This window comes from Lissotriton vulgaris, chromosome 2_1, assembly GCF_964263255.1.
Source record: "Lissotriton vulgaris chromosome 2_1, aLisVul1.2, whole genome shotgun sequence".
Classification (NCBI taxonomy): domain Eukaryota; kingdom Metazoa; phylum Chordata; class Amphibia; order Caudata; family Salamandridae; genus Lissotriton; species Lissotriton vulgaris.
This window is the reverse complement of record NC_141687.1, coordinates 297,931,551-297,948,664: the sequence shown is the minus strand read 5'-3', so window position 1 is coordinate 297,948,664 and position 17,114 is coordinate 297,931,551. Positions and strand designations below refer to the sequence as shown.

The 17,114-nt window shown below is 47.2% G+C and overlaps 1 protein-coding gene across 1 annotated transcript in view; it reads right to left on the bottom strand.

Moving 5' to 3' along the window:
- Positions 1-17,114, bottom strand: part of LOC147730217 (uncharacterized) — a 330,076-nt gene that overhangs the window by 77,376 nt on the left and 235,586 nt on the right. Inside the window, exon 4 of the mRNA XM_086958528.1 lies at positions 13,728-13,811. Within this exon, the coding sequence (XP_086814654.1) occupies positions 13,728-13,811 (84 nt within the window). The remainder of the gene's footprint in view (positions 1-13,727; positions 13,812-17,114) is intronic.

Below are 17,114 nucleotides of genomic sequence, written 5' to 3'. Positions count from 1 at the left end.
CGATTTATATCACATTTGCGATAAACCTTGGTAATACCAAGGTTTATCTGCGATAAAAATCACGCAGCTCAGCGGTAAAATTTTGTCTCTAACCAAGCAATAGCGATAATTATCGCTATTGCTTGGTAATATGCCCCATTATGTGATGTACTTCTCCCAGACATTCTCTTAAGGAGGCGAGCGGACCTGACGGTGGTATTAATATGGCAGGCCCTAGGGTGAGGGGAGCATGGGTACTAGGAAGAAGAGGGACAAAGTGTAGAAGGAATAGAAACATTGGGGCATATTTACAAGCCCCTATCTCCACCACAACGTCACTATTTTCCGACGTTGTGGTGGCGATAGAGGTTATGGATTATTTACAAGGCCTGTAAATAAGGCACCTTTTCATGCTACACTTAGCATGAAAGGGGAGGGCAATGGGTGTTGCAGCGGGCGTTCCACCGCAACACCCATTGATTTTGCTTCTGCCCCTATTTACAAGGGTGGCATAAATAGGAATCAGGGCCAAAATTAAGACCAGTGAAAAATTGTTCTTAGCATGGCAAAATGAGGAGAAGTGCTTTATTTCTCCTCGTTTTTGCTGATTCTGTGTGTTCTGCGTTGTGCAGCACACATAGAAACAGCAAAATGCCGTTGATTGTTTATGTGCAGGAAGATGTACCTTCCTGCACATAAACACTCATTGAAAAAAATGACGTTTTGCAGCTTCTATGTGTGCTGCATTAAGTTCGGGCCATTAGGCCATGAGTGGTATACATCATTCCAGGTGTTGAGTAAATTATCTTCTGTTTGTGGGGTCACCCGAAGAGGACAGCCGAGGTCACACAGGCCAGCATCTGAATCAGTTGAAAAGTAACAGGAGAGGATCCCAGAAGGGTCCCAGAAGGCATTACCATGTCCAGGGCAGATTTGGACCTGGTCCTTGCCCTGTCCGCCAGGTCTGACCTTCCTTCTCCTGGAGCATCAACCGCGATCCCTTGATGATGTCCCTTGACCCTCCCTTGGGGGTGCCCTGCTGGCAGAAGGAGTCATGGCCTCCAGCGAGTACCATGTATCTGAGGGGGCTGCAAAGAAGTGGGTTTTGTTGTCTGCAATGACTGTCAGTTTAGCCATAAACAGAAGGATGTAATCGATCCTCAGCTACCGCAGCTGCCAATTTACTCCTAGAAAGCATACATGCTATCTTTAAACTGCCAGGATGTAATCCAGAAAGATAGAAAAGTGTTGGTTGTCCTGTAGGAGCCGGTCCGAGCACCTCACCATTTTGAGGATAGTGTCACGGTCTATCCCCACTCCTAGTCAAAGGCGCGCCCCCACCGGAGGGTGTTTCTCGAGCACTCTATGGACCCTTTTGATTGAGAAGAATGGAATGATATTGTGGGGGTGACCCACACGATCTCAGAACCAGGTCCCCAGTTAATCCACAATGTAGGTGCCATTGCTTCCCTCTGGCTGTCCCACAATCCATATGTTGCAGCATCTGGCTCTTACCGCATCCTCCTCTGCCCAATATTTTAAGTAGTCGACCCCATCAGTGAGATCCTTAAGTTGCTTCTGGAAGTCTGAATTGTGGGGGTAGCGCGAGTTGACCAAACAGCTTACCACTGAGAGGGGGACCCTGAGCTGTTGCGTGCGATGGGTGTGACCTGTGTTCCAGGGCTGCTCACAGTACATCAAGGAGAAGCTGGGGTGGTTTCTCCCCCCCACCCAATGTCACTGCCAGTAGCCAAAGGTCTTAGGATGCCACAAAAATTCAGGGAGGTGGGACGAGCTCTGCTTGCCCACCGCTCCCTTTTATGAGTCACAGGGGGTTGGGCAGCACCAGCAGTCTGCGTGTCAGTGCTCAGGGATGTGCTTCAAGTTTCTGGGCTGGAGAGGAATTCTCAAAAGGCCAGCTATTTATCAAGCTGGCGGATGGTGGAGACGTCCTCTTTGTGAGTGACATTCTGCAAGGAGACTCAGAGCAGGTCCTATGTGGCGCAGGAGTGTACCATTCGACTAATGTTGCTCATCGCCTCTCTGGTAGATTATCTATACTACTATTATAAAGAGAGAACTTGCACCTTTTGGCCAGGTAAACTCGGGAACCACAGCACCAATCACAACACCCAATACAGCGTTGGAAAGGGTAGTTGCAGCAGAAGGACATAGGCTATGCAGACGCCCACCATATACATTTTAAATGTAAAAGAACCGTGCCAGCAAAGTAGTCCCTTGTGGGCGTGTCTGCATTGTGCTGTGGGTGTGTGCTGGGGGCGTGACAATCGCTGGGGGCATTCCGTCACAAGTGTTGTTTTTTCTTCCCAGGTTCTATACATTCCTGCTCCCTTTAAATAGTAATTCAGTGGAGGTCCCATTCTCTTAGAACCACCCCAAGTACAGTTATGGGCAAAAATGCAACTAAAAGGCCCTGCAAAGCATTATGGGATAAGCTTAGCATACTTTTTAGCATTTAAGAAAGGGTTTTAATGTTTTTGAATTTTACTCATCAGGGACATCCTGGGACGACGAGGTGAACTGCAGCTTGATGTATAATATTTTAAATGCTATTGCATTTGCCTCATCAGGGACATCTAGGGATGGGTAGGTGAACTGCAGCTTGATATATAATATTTTAAATGCTATTGCATTTGCATCATCAGGGACATCTAGGGACATGAGGTGAACTGCAGCTTGATGTGTAATATTTTAAATGCTATTGCATTTGCCTCATCAGGGACATCTTGGGACGACGAGGTGAACTGCAGCTTGATGTATAATATTTTAAATGCTATTGCATTTGCCTCTTGGGGACAACTGGGGAGAACGAGGTGAACTGCAGCTCTTTGTAGTATTATTTGGATACTATAATATTCACTTCCCACTGCTAATCTCGTCCCATAATGGTTTGCAGGGGCTTGATCTCAAAATCATCACCTCTCTCACTGCTTGCTGGAAGCTAATTTCACTTTTGTGAAATGACTATATGCATTTTAGCATGTAGAAATACTTTGGGGCAGATTTATGAAGGACTTGCGCCACCTGTGCGTCACTTTTTCCCATGTTAAAAATGACGCACCGGCGGCGCAAGGCCTTCATAAATCTGCCCCTTGTTATTTTACCTTGAATATATGAGGTTTCTGTTTTAATAATTGAAAATCTGACGGAACGAAATATTGTGGATTTATTGTACCAAGTTCGCGGCAATTCCGCCCACCCCTACTTTAAATACACCTGCACCCCATAATTATAACCCACCCTTACTCTTTAAAATACCCCAACACCCTTAAACACTAACCTATTTTAACCCTATAAATATACCCTGTACCCCAAAACCCAAACCTATCCCTAAACCCTAAAAATACCCCTGTACCCCAAAACCAAAACCTAGCCCTGAACCCTATAAATACCCCTGTACCTCAAAACCCAAACATACCCCTGAACCCTAAAAATACCCCTGTACCCCAAAACCCAAACCTACCCCTGAACCCTAAAATACCCCTGTATCCCAAAACCCAAACCTAGCCCTGAACCCTAAAAATACCCCTGTACCCCAAAACTCAAACCTAGACCTGAACCCTTAAAATACCCTTGTACCCCAAAAACCCAAACCTACCCCTGAACCCTAAAAATACCCCTATACCCCAAAACCCAAACCTAGCCCTGAACCCTAAAAATACCCCTGTACCCCATAACCCAAAACTATATCTGAACCATTAAAACACCTCAGTACCCCAAAACATATACCCCTATACCCATACTTGCCTTATCCAAAAAAAAATTAAAAACATGCTTTTACCATTGATGCATTTACAACGAATTTCGTTGTAAATGTATGCATGGTAAAAGCATATAAAATGTAATGCCATGCGTTATAATGGCTTTGAGGAGTCACAGTACTTTCGTAATGAAAGTATGCAGAGTGATGGTATGCGGAAAGAAATTTGCGGAATAATGGGTGTTTACGCTCCCCCGTAAGTACATTGGTGGCACGGCGGCCCACATCTCCAGCAACATACTCATATTTTTTCACCACCAATTTGAAAAATGCACAGGTCTCTCTCATTGATGCCCAGCACTGACATACACTTTTAGACACACCTCCCACCACAAGTTCTAGAATTGCGAACTTTAGAGATGGGGAGCTACGTTAGAATCTCTGCATCAGCTGAACATCCTGTGATTCCAGGCAAATCGCTTTGTTATGTTATGTTATGTTATTATGAGCTTGTAAAGCGCTATATCACCCAGGGGTATCTAAGCGCTATCAGCGGAAACATAACATCAGTAGACGAAAAAAGCGGATCACAGAGGTCCCCATGCCTCTGCGAAGAGCACTGTCTTCAGCTTTTTCCTGAACAGCAATAGATTTGCTTCCTTCCTGAGTTCAACCGGGAGAAGGTTCCATGCCTGGGGGACAGTGCTAGAAAAGGCTCTGCCGCCCTTGGATGTGAGATTGTACAGAGGGCAGATTAGGTTACATGCCTTAGCTGACCGGAGAGACCTATTGGGAAAATACCTAGGGAGCCGATCTTTAATGTATTTGGGGGCTGAGCCGTAAACCGCTTTGTGAGCAATGCAGAGACTTTTAAATTTAGTTCTTTGGGCAATGGGTAGCCAATGCAAGCTGCGAAGTAGGGGTGTGGCCCGAGTGTGCCTAGGTTTATTAAAGATGAGTCTTGCTGCATCATTCATTACGACCTGAAGTCGGGCCAGAAGGTTGTTCGGGAGGCCATAGTACAGAGAGTTACCGTAGTCTAGTCGTGCCAGAATTAAGGCGGAGACCGCCAGCCTCATGGTGGAAAAAGATAAAACTGAGGAGAGTTTCCTCAGCTGGCGGATCAGACTCACACAGACGCCGACCACAGATGATACCTGCTGAGTCATTGATAGTCGGGCATCAATTTTGATGCCCAGACTTTTGACTGCTGGGGCTGGGGCTGGGAGTGGGCCCAATTCAGCTGGCCAAAACTGGTCGCACCATGGGTTGGCAGCTGTGGTAATTGCCAGGACTTCGGTTTTGTCAGGATTTATTTTTAGATAGTTGTTCGACATCCAGCTGATTATAAATTTGAGAGTGTTCTGCATTCTCAAATGAGCCTGAGCGGTGTCCTCGATCTGAATCAGGATTTGTGTGTCGTCTGCATAATTGTAGACTCTACAGTCCATCCTATTTAATGACGCAATCAGTGGCTGAAGGTATATGTTGAACAGTAGGGGTGACAGGGCCGAGCCCTGAGGCACGCCGCAAGTCAGTTTTGCTGGTTTAGATACAAGATCAGCAAGCTGTACTCGTTGCGATCTGTCTTCCAGGAAAGATGTTAACCAGGCGAAGGCTGTACCCTGAATCCCCAGGTCCTGTATCCGCGACAAAAGTTGGCAGTGATTAACAGTATCAAATGCAGCGGATAAGTCCAAGAGGATCAGGCACAAGGTTTCTTATTGTCCACCTTGAGTCTTAGGTCATCCAGCACGGAGAGCATCACAAGTTCCGTGCTGTGGTGTGCTCTGAAGCCCGCCTGGTTGGGCTCCAGAAGATGGTTACTTTCCAGGAAGTGGGTAAGAGAATGTAGAACATGTTGCTCCAGGATCTTTGCAAGAAAAGGGAGCTGGGAAATTGGCCTAAAGTTCTTTAGGTTTTTTGGGTCCGCACCATCTTTCTTCAGTAGCGGAACTACCCTAGCCTCTTTAAAATTAGAGGGAACCAGTCCCTGCTTGATGGAGTGGTTAAGTAGCCTAAGGACATTGTTCTCCAATCCCGGCCAACCCAGCTTAAAGATCTGCGGTGGACAGGGGTCAGCTGGAGAGCCTGATTTCACCCGGTTCAATATAGTCGCTAGGCACTCCTTAGTTAGAGCTGGTAGGACTGATAGTTTTTGTATGGTGGGTCTGATGGGAGGTGGGACAGGTTCTGCAGAGCACGGGAGGATTGGAATCTGACTAATTTCTGAGACCAAATTCTTAATTTTGTTCATAAAAAAGTCTTGAAAGTCCTGACAGTCTTTGGAGTCAAAGGAAGGTTTTGGCTCTTTGATGGTACGTAGATCATTCAGGACTCTAAAGACCTCTCTCTGGGGATTAGCTGCCGTTGAGATGACTGTTTCATAGAAATCAGCCTTTCTCAAACGAATGGCTTTTTTATAAAGTGCTAGCTGCCGTGTGTAGGCTTCATGTTCCAAGGGCGCGCTGGACTTCCGCCAGGCTCTTTCACGTTGGCGTAGAGCTTGCTTTAGTACCCTGAGATCTTGGTTAAACCATCCTGCGGCTTTGCCCTTGTCTCTCATCCTGATTTTACGCGCAGGGGCGACAACCTCAATAGCTTCTTTGAGGGAGACCTGCAAGGCGGTACTTACAGTGTTCACATCGTCATTTAGTAACAGGGGATATGTAGTATGTGAAAGGGCAGTGATAACCTCATCAGCTTTGATCTGCTTCCAGCTCCGCAGGAGTTTCCACTGAGATTTAACTTCTTGCTGTCCTAGCAAGAGAGGAAAGTGACCTTCAATCAAATAGTGATCCGACCAAGGGCAAGGGGAGATCACCGGGGAGTTAGAAGAGGATGGGAGGACCAGATCAGATCTAGAGTATGACCCTTCATGTGGGAAGGCTCCCCCACCACCTGTGTGAGTCCTAGATGTGTAAGGACTTCCTCTAGTTGGTTTGCCTGATTATTCCTCGGGGTGATTTCCCAATGGAAGTTGAAATCCCCCAGAACCACCAACCCCTCATAGCGAGTGCGAAGGTCTCCCCGTGCCTACCACAAATCAATGTGTTCTTCTGTAATGTAAATTGTGCTCATGCCATGTTGTCGAGTTCGCGCTATATAATATTGCAAGGAAAATAAAGTAGGGAAACTCGAGTTCACACACTACTGAACGCGCACTCTTAAGTGCATCAGCAGTGCACTTTGAATCGGAGCGTTTCACAGGCCTGTCACAGATAAGAAATGCTATCATAAAGAAATCCTACGAAACAATATACTACTGGCCGGCAGCAATTCATACCCGGACAACGTCGGGACGGGCTGCTAGTAGATCATAAAGGCGGGAAAGCCCCAGTCCACCAAGTGGCACAACAGTGTGGAGGAATCGGTCTGCGCAAAGAGAGGGTGTGGATTGCACCATAAGGGCCCCCAGGTGCTTCAGGTAAAGCCGGGAAGGGGGTTCCTCTACTACCTTGCAGTGTTGCTGTTGGGCACAACCAGTCCTCAATGGGATGCAGTGCTTTGATGCGGGAATCATAGCTGGCCCCACTTCGCTCCAGGCGTAGTGTGATAGACCACACCAGAGTCCCCCAGAGTTCTATGGGCAGTGGCTCCTGTCTCCACAACCTTCCACTTTGACCCCCGCAGGTCTCCCATCCCTGCTTCACCACAGTGAAGGTGCCATCAGGGGAGAAATCACAGCTGCGCGTGTCAGGCAGGAACCTTACCTCGCTGAGCGCCACCAGTCAAGAAGGCACAAGTTGGCAACCGTGGCTCAGTGTGTCTCCTGCCTGCAAGCCCCACAGAGGTGCAACAATGTCTTGGAACTCCCCCACCGTCCTGTAGCAGTAGATTGCTATGGATTTAAGAGCCCGCCACTGGGAGCTCATAGAGCAGGCGGCCACCATGTTGGCTTGCAGAGCCATGCTCCCAAGAACCTTCAAAACTATTTTATTAACAATTGATTAGCAAACATGGACTACCATCCTTAAGATCGTCACATAAAAATTGAAAATATTGGGACTTGAGGCATTTATAACTCACTTTGCCGACATACTATTAAGAATTAGAATAGTCAAACAAGCCTATGCTCTCATTTTATTGGATGCAATAGCTGGGGTACAGAAAGAACTATGGGGGTATATTATCAAGGGGGTTTATCTCCGCTTTTTTGGCTTTAAAAGCCAAGAAAGCGGAGATAAAATTATCTCCCTATTACCTAGCTGTCGCTAACACCAGTTAGTGACAGCTAGTAGGAGATAGCTATCTCCTATTACCAACTTTTGGAGATATTTGCGCTAAGCGCGAATATCTCCAAAAGCTAACACCTGCCCTGAGCAGTTCTTAGCCATGTTATCCAATGGGAGGTGGATAACATGGCTAAGAGCATTAGCTCGGTAATGCATGAATATCGCTGACTTTTCAGCGATATTCATGCATTGCGGCGATTATTATCGCATTTGCGATAAACTTTGGTAATACCAAGGTTTATTTGCGGTAAAAATCGCCGCAGCTCAGCGGTAAATTTTTGTCTCTAACCAAGCAATAGCGATAATTATCGGTATTGCTTGGTAATATGCTCCTATATCCCTACACGTGGAAAGAGGTAGTTAGCTATGCTTCCTACAAACACACTATATGAAAAAGTTAAATAAAACCACATCAATCTGTATTCGACAACTTACATCTCACCACAGCAATATTCCAGCACAATGACTTCAAATTCCTCTCATTACTATTAATATTATTTGACTCCCCAAGTTGTAACCTTGGTCCATTATGAAATTCCCCTTAATAACTTCAGCATCCCCCCCCCCCCATTCCCTCGAGGGCCCCAGTGAAAGGGGTGGTCTATCCTGATCTACAAGTCAACTAAGGGGAGTAAAACGATTAACAGTACGGCGTAAGGGGACCAGCTTGAGACAGGAGGCTGTCATTTGCAAACAGGGAATAGTTAGAGTACCCGCCTACTCTCATTTCGAGTGAGAGAAGTTCTGTCGGAAAAACCCATGGGAACCACAGAGATTTTACCATTATGCAGCGTGAAATTGGCCAGTACAAAACGGGCTTCTGAAATTGACCCCCACACAATTATTTGCATTAGTTTTAGGCCCCATCCAAATTTACTGAGTAGGCCTGACCATGGTAATACCATTCGTTATATAAAGATGTCACCCACCCCTCAAAATATCCAGTATTTTTTCTTAGCTCCTACAAACCCTCAAACTGACCTTGTTTTAGTCGAGGGACCCCCTTGAACACAATCAAATATCATGCACATTCGGTGGAAAATGCAAAGACTGCGCACCATTCCCTTCAATCAGAGACGCTGGAACGCCATGCTGTGAGACTAAAAAGGGGCCACAGTCCCGCGCTAAAATAACATTTGTGTGGCCTGTTGAACCATTTGGATAGGCCCATGGCAAAAACCTGACCCCTTCCTGGGTGGAGATTCCTGGGCTATGTTAATGTGCCTGGCGCTCTGCTGACCATTAGCCCAATCACTTCTTGTAAAGTACAAATCTGCCAATTCTATAAATATTTCACTGAGATTTCCCAAGGGTCTAACCTGTTCAAAATGTTTTTTAAGCATGTCTTTCTTCACACCCTCAAGTGTGCGTGAAGTACTATCCATTAAAAGTTAAAGATGTGCTTTTAAAGTTTGCACCTTCCCAGATTTATATGTCATGCTGCTTTGACCCATGAATAGCTTTTTTCCCTTCTGTGAAAGCTTAGAGGATGCCGAAACTACCATGACATCCTTGGACATTATTTTCAATTTCTGCCTATATATAGACCCTTTTATTAGGTCTCGCCTAGGCAGCGCATGCGCTGTGTCTTCAAGACATTTTGTATCTACTCTGTGGGTTTCAAGCTCACCCATTGCTTTTCATTTGTTCCTTGGTGTGCCCGTCATAAATCCTTGAAGGTATATTCGCAAGGGAATGACGAAGAGTGGCATTGAGCAAACATTGCTAACACCACACTCCACCATTCTGAAAATGCAGGGATGCACCATATTCACAAGAATATGGGGCAACCCTGTGTTTCCCCCTAGCACAGGAGCTAAATATAGCTGTCTAGTACCAACATAGGTACCCTTGCACCAGAGTTCAAGGGTGTCTGCTTTGTGGGGAATTATTGTTTATGTGTAGAAAGGTGTCCCTTCCTGCACTTAAACAATCCAGAATGGGGAATTGTAACTTCTATGTGTGCTGCATTGTGCAGCCTACATAGATTTTTCAAATTGTTATTTTATAAATGATTGTTTACGTGCAGGAAGGGACACCTTCTTGCACATGAACAATCTTTCATGGCGATTTGCTGTTTCTATGTGTGCTGCACAATGTAGCACACTAGGAAACTGCCAAAAAACGAGAAAAAATAACGTATTTCTCCACATTATGCCATGTTAAGACCAGCTTTTTTCTGGTCCTAATTTTGGGGCTGCTTCCTATTTATGCAACCCATGTAAATAGGGGGCAGCATCAAAATCAATGGGTGCTGTGGCAACACAAATGGCCCGCCCCTTCCACACTAAGTATAGTGTTTGAAAGGGGGCCTTATTTACAAGATGGCGATAAGCCATGATAAGTGGCTTAACACTGCCTTGTAAATAAGGTAAAGTGTTTATTGCTAGAGGAACGTCATAAAAAGGGACATTCCTGTGGCAATGGAGGCTTGTAAATATGCCCCCCTGTTTTCATAGGTCCACTGGTTTTATTTGTCCATCCTTTTGGTGTTTAGTTCATTCTCATGGTTACTGGCTCTATTACATGTAGTAGTTCCTTTCAGTTTATTTCTGTTACGTTGAACAGTTTTTTTAGTTGGTGTTGGATCGTCTTTTCAGAATGTTGTGTTGCAGTTAGCTGACTGCATTCTAATTTTACTATTGCCTCACAAAATGTCCACACAACAGGAAATACCACATCCCCACATCCCCCCCAGCAAGGTTTTCCCGTATTTTAAATATATGCCCTTTTGGTGGATGCTGAAATGTGGATCGAGTAAACCTGGATTCCAACTTTCGATCGAAGCATATCTTGTTTTGTCCAGTCAATGTTTAAAGTACAACAAAATTAAAAACAAACCATTTACAGTGTTGAGAGGAGAATTTCAGTTAGGGGCTGGGGGTAGGGTATCAGTAGGTACAAATATATGTATATATGTTAGTGGCATTTTCAAGTTAGAGGCTGCTGTGTTGTATATTATTTAATGTCATTACATATTTCAATGAGAAAACTGCTATCTTTTCTTACTTTGAGTAGTGGATAAGAGCCTGCCAGATTCCAAGATGGCCAGACATTTTATTCAATTCACAATTGACAGCTTGAATCCATTTTGATCCCATTCTAGTTCTTCTACTCTTTTTAATAAAATCTTAGGCTTGTGAGCAACGCATGTTTGTGTCCGCTTTCCATGTCCATGGCTTGCAATGCTCCAGTCCCTTCAAGGTTTCCTTCCTCAATGTCAACGGTCAGTCTACCAACATTGACCCAGTCTGCTTCAATGTGGCCTGGGATCTTTACTTCTATGGGCCCGATTCCAATCTCGGTCGGAAGGGCACCGAATCGGGTTCGGCATTAGCGGATCCGATTTGGAGGCTGAATTTCCGTCTGAGTCGTACATGGGTCCGGACGTCGAAGTACGATGTGAACAAGCACGAAATCTACGTCCGAATCATTTCCGGTTCCGAACCGCTCCGTACGACTCAGTTACAAGCAAACCGTGGCACGCAAGGGAGACGTTTCACGACCGAGCTAGTACGATGCTCGATTCGGACAGCCGGATCGAGTCGGAGCGTCCGCCTCTCAATAGCTCCCGGAGTTGGAATTCGAGGGTCGGCGTCAGACCCCCTGTTACTCGCAGCCTTACGACTCGGACACAGGGGGAGACCCATGGGTCTCCTCAACACGGGCATGTACGGTGCGGATGGCACCAATGCGTACCCACTGTACGGGGCGCACTTGTCCGTGACTGACCCATTCAGTCAATGGGAGCTCATGTACGCGTCGTACGATTGGCTCCCATTAACTTCTATGGGAGTCCGACCGAACCGAGTCCGACAGCATAAGGCTGAATCGTACTCGCTCGGTCGGACTGCAGGAGTCCGGATCGGTCGGAAAACACCCCGGATCTGACTCGGTCGGAGTGCTTTCCGACCCAGATCGGAATCGGCCCATTAATCTACAGAGGGGTGCACAAGGTAAGGCGTTTAGGGGTCTTTGTTGCCATAGGAGGTGGTGTTAAAGGGGTGCAGTCCGGAGGGATGGTGCATCCTGTGGACAAACCTATAGTCATTTTGGTGCTAACTTATGGATGCTATGGGCTTTGGGAAGTTGTTAACTGAGGCGTGTATTTGGCTCGATGTACGTTAGTGTGTGCACTGCTGTAAAGAGAACATCTAGTTTTTAGTTGTCGAAGACCTTCAGTCCTTAGTTGTTGCTCCTTGGAGCTGCTCTCTATGAGTATTGCATCGGCCACTTTGTGGTGCATGGCCTGCCTGTCAGAACAGATTATGGTTGAATGGACTTATCTGTAATTGTATTCATATAGGCCAAGATGTAGGTGCCCAAATACCTAGAGGTCGTTACCGACCAGTATTTGGCTGAGAGCAATGTAGGTGAGTTGAAATCAACTTGCAAAATAAGGAATTGCAAAATTGTGATTCCTTATTTTGCTCTTGCATTTAAGGAATCGGAATTAGCGATTCCATAAATGCAATGTAAGAAGCACTAAAAAAAGTGCACTTCAGCCTCAAGAAATCGCTTGACATGGATGTGCGCCACATGTGCACACATGCACATTTCATGGGTGCAACAGCCTGGCACCCTTGAAATAGGTCCAGCAATTTGCGATTCTTTAATACCGAATCGCAAATAGTGAATAACTTCCCATTCATTCCTATGGGCCTCCTAGCCCATAGGAATGAATGGCTAGGTATTCCTTATTAACGAATCTCAATTAGCGATTCATTATTAAGGAATATTAAGGAATCGCTAATATTTTAGTGATTCCTACCTACATTCAATTTAGCGAGTCCTTAATAGTGATTCGGTAAAAATCGCTATTAAGGACTCGCTAAATTGAATTTACCTACATCTGGCCCATAGTGCTTACTACTCTTAAGGAGGCATTGAAGCATTTTATTGCGAGTTGCATGCTACTCCCAGAACCTTTTCTGCTAAAGTCGCTAATATTCTGCTGTAAAACTTTGAAATTATCATCGTGTGTAGAGAAGACACATTCAAAGTGTATGACCTTGCTGAGTTGAAAAGAAATGTATGCACATTTTTTTGACAGCGCTTCCAGATGTGGGAGTTCTGACTAGATGTTGTAGCACCCAAGATAATGTGCTGCATGGCTAAATACATATAATATTCCAAAGGCGAGACCTATTGGCCATGCCAATGGTTGTCTTTTGTCTGACGGTAGCTCAATGGTATCAAGCAACAAAGGATGCTTAAGTGAATTCTCCAGCACACATGGGTTAAACCTGGTTGACGATAGCACAGACAATAGCACCTCTCAGGCCAAATCATACCTCCTACCTACTCGCCCAGCAGTCCTCCTTCTGGAATTGCTGTCTCACTTGCCTCTCTTGTTTTATTTTTCAGTCTCATCTCCACATTATTGGTCTTGTCATTCCCTACCTCAATAGCATTTGATAGAAATGACTCATTATTAGGGACAGCTAGATTTGACTGTGGGGCTTCTTTTCTCTTTCCCATGATATGGATTAAAAAGTGGGGCTTAAGTAGCAACATGAAAAAGGGAGGGCCCAGCTCAGCCTCTGCCTGGCTCTGATGGGTGCATAAAGGCCTGCTCTTGGTCTGATCTTCGCCCGACTCAGTTGAGCACTATATAGCGCGATGACAGCAGGGCCCACCTCATTCTTCACCCTGCAGGCGAATACTGGTGCTTGAAGTCTCCCATGTGCACCACTAACTGGAAATTTTTTACCCCCTTACAGTAATTTTCTATACATTTCTTTGTGTATGATTATAGAAACTTTAAATCAGAGAGGTTTAGTAAATCTTACTAGCAGAGTTCGACTCCAAGTTCACAAGGATCTTCCACTTCAAACATGCTTTCTTTGCACAAAGACTTCACAACATCCGTGCTTCTGTAAAAGAGAAAAAATTATGAAGTGTAATGGGTAACATATGGTCAGGCTCTATTTGAGAGAGAGAAGTAGGTAAGGATAGGTTTTCTAAGGTAGGTAAACAGTAGTAAGACTTAGGGCCTTAGTTAGAAATTGGAGGATTGCTTGCCAACCCGCCACATCTGCAGAAGCCCATGTCTCCCTCCACCTCATGGAGGACCCCACGCCATATTCTTTGGTCGGCAGAGCACTAAGCAATGCCAATAGTTCTGGCTTTAAAGGAATGTTGTACGGTAATGTGAAGCATTACAAGTAATTTACATGGGAATAGATATGTATTTGTGTTGTCGTAAAGAGCTGTAGAATAATACTGGTATAGGTTAATAGGTCAGGTCAGCTGCACTGTCAAGCCAAACTTAAAACTCAATGTAGCTTAATGACTGCCCTCCTCCCATCTGTACCGCTGCCAGAGAAAAACAACATACATTTTGCAGCTGGATAAATAAACAAAATGATCACAGCTGCAATGAGTCCAAGCACTTTTTGTGGAAGCACACAACTTTGTCCCAATCAAAACATGTACTCCTGGCTCCCAACATGTGCGCTGAACCAAAGCCCCTCTCTAGTAATGCTCACATAATTGTCTTGCAACAGCTGCGCTGTCGAGCTAGGCCATAAATAGGCAGGCCTGATTTGCAGGCCTGATTCGTCAATTCACACGAGGCATCTAACAATAGCCTCACCATTAGGTGGCGCCTGATGCTGGTGCTGCCTGATAAATTAAAACTGTCTTTTTGCTTTTGAGAACACTTTTTATAGTCTAGCTTGACAGTGCAGCTGTCGCCAAACAATTATGTGATGATGATTACCAGAAAAGGGGCTTTGGTTCTGCCCACATGTTGAGAGCCAGGATTACAGGAGTTGCTTGTGCCTGTTGATGTGACGGCATGGAAGGGAAACCTGTGATGGTAATGTGCCACAGAGGCCCTCAGCTCATGCCATGTTTTCCTTAATAAAGTTCAGCATTTTCTCCTTTCTGGTGTCTTGATTGAAACTCCTTCCGGTGCACTATTTGTTTTTCTAGAAGCTATGCATTTAAGTTTTCCTAGCATGGCCATGGATCTCAATGAGGAGTCGCTAGGGGTAGAAACTATGCCACCCACTGCGACCATTGCCTCCTTGCTTGCGACCCCTGGCTGTTCGTCATCCTTGTCAAGAGCTCGGGTGGCTTACAATCATCCACTGTGTGTCTCTGCAGTTGTGCTGAAGCTTTGCCTGTAGAGACAAAATGATGGCCTGCCAGCTGGGCATGGGTGGCGGGAAACAGCTCATCTTACTCGTTGCTGTTGCCCTGGCCAGTTACAGCCGCCGGGCACAGTCCTCGATTTAATACATGGTCAGCTTGCCAGCATCTGCCCTTTATGGAACAACACTGGAGGCTCTTGAACCTGAACCCTGAGGCGCTGGTGATCATGAGCGAAGAGCAGATCGGCCTCTACATCCAAGTAAGACATTTTGGCCTTTGACCTTGTGCCTGGGCTTCCCACTTGGGTGCATGCCACGCTTCGTGTGACTCATACTTTACTTATGTATACAGCGCCAGTGTTATCTTGCTCATTACAAATGTCGACTGGCCTAAGTGTCAGTCTAGTTTCTCTTGGCAGACCCTAGTTCGTCCACTCCCTGCAGTGCGAGCTTCCACTTGTGTGCTAAGAAAATTGCAGTTGAAATCGCAGAGGCCGCTCCTGCAAGGGGCTTAGAGGGCCGGCGCCTTAACCCACGCCAGGCCCTTCCTCCCCCAAGAAAGACCGGTTCGGGGCACCCCCCTCCAGAAGCGGGAAAGTCCGGGCACTCGCCCCTCACCCCCCGCTAGCTGCGCCAAAGGGACGCCGGGCCCCCGCCGGCCAATGGGGTCAACACTAGGGGCAAACCCCCCAATAGGAGCGAAGGCCAGCTAGCCGGGGATGTAAAGCGGGGGGGCATAAAAACACCGCTCCCAAGTCCAGTGGGCATCTTGGACCCGGGGCGGCGGCAGCACGGCGGAAAAAATCTTGTCTGGCGAGATTAGCTGAGGAAGCAGGGGCGAAGCACTGCCCGAGCAGCGAGCAATCGGAAACGAAAAGAAGAGTCCTTGAACCGCTGACTTCTACCTGGTTGTGGCGTTTCCTGGGGAGCCGCGCTGAACCGAGAGCGCTGGGGAGCCGTACTGCCGAGCAAGAACCAGGGGAAGCGGAATACGGACAGAGTCGTGCAGAACCAGGAGCACTGGGAGCTCCATCAATCGAAGCGGCACCAGCGAGATCAAAAGCTGGGGGACCCCCGACCGCCAAGAGTCTACACAGTGCAGCACCACCTCTGTACCGCTGCTTCTGAGCCCGCTGCGGCCCTGATCAGGTCCGAGCCCCGCTCCCGCTCTGCCATCGCCGGCGGTGATTGGGCTTCCATTGTCTTTTCTACGGTGAGAGCAGGACGGAAGGCGAAGGGCGGGCGCCGGTTGCAGCAGGAACCGGAAGCAGCTAGCAGTTCTGGGGGAGAGGGGTCGCGTCAGGCGAAGTGGTGTGTAAATTGGCACACGATCAGCGCAGCAGAGCCATTATCCGAAGTCACCGATCTCTCTGGGGCCACGTCAGAAATTGGCATAGGCGATGCGGAAGCGGGAGGAGCACGGTAAACGGCAAACCGCACTAGGGCACCGGCTCGGCGCCTCCCATGCACGAGGACACAGAAGCTGTGCAGGGCCTGGGCGGAGGCGCCCTCATTGATACAATCAGCAGCGTGGTCTGATCCGGCATTATCTTGGTTGGTGCATTACATAGGCGGCAGCACCCCGCAGAGGACACGAGAGCTTGGGGCCGGACGGCAGATCCACGAGGGGGTGGCCGGCAGGAGCTTTAAGGATGCAGTAAACGGGCAATCAGCAAGCAGTGCAGTGGCCCACCAGCAAAAACATTGAGCACAGCGGGGCAAGGCGAGCAACAAGAGCGGCAGCAGACACAGCGGGCACCCCACCCATCCCCCGCGGTCCCATCATGAGCAGCAGGAGGGAACTTGGGGAGCTGCTGAAGCAGATCCGGGCAGCCTCCGAGGTGCACGGAACGGATTGGCTGCAGCCACACTTGGGGCTGGGCACAGGAGAGGGGCCGAGTAATCAGCCGCCCGAAGGGACAGAGGAGCCAGCGCGGAAACGACTGAGGAAACCACCGGCCAAACTGCAGGACGGGGCGACAACCAAGAAACCGCAGCAGAAAAGGAAGGCCGTCCCACCAACAGACAATCCCGGGGGCAGGAAGACCAAGAGGGGTGATGGAGACAGCAGCAACAAGT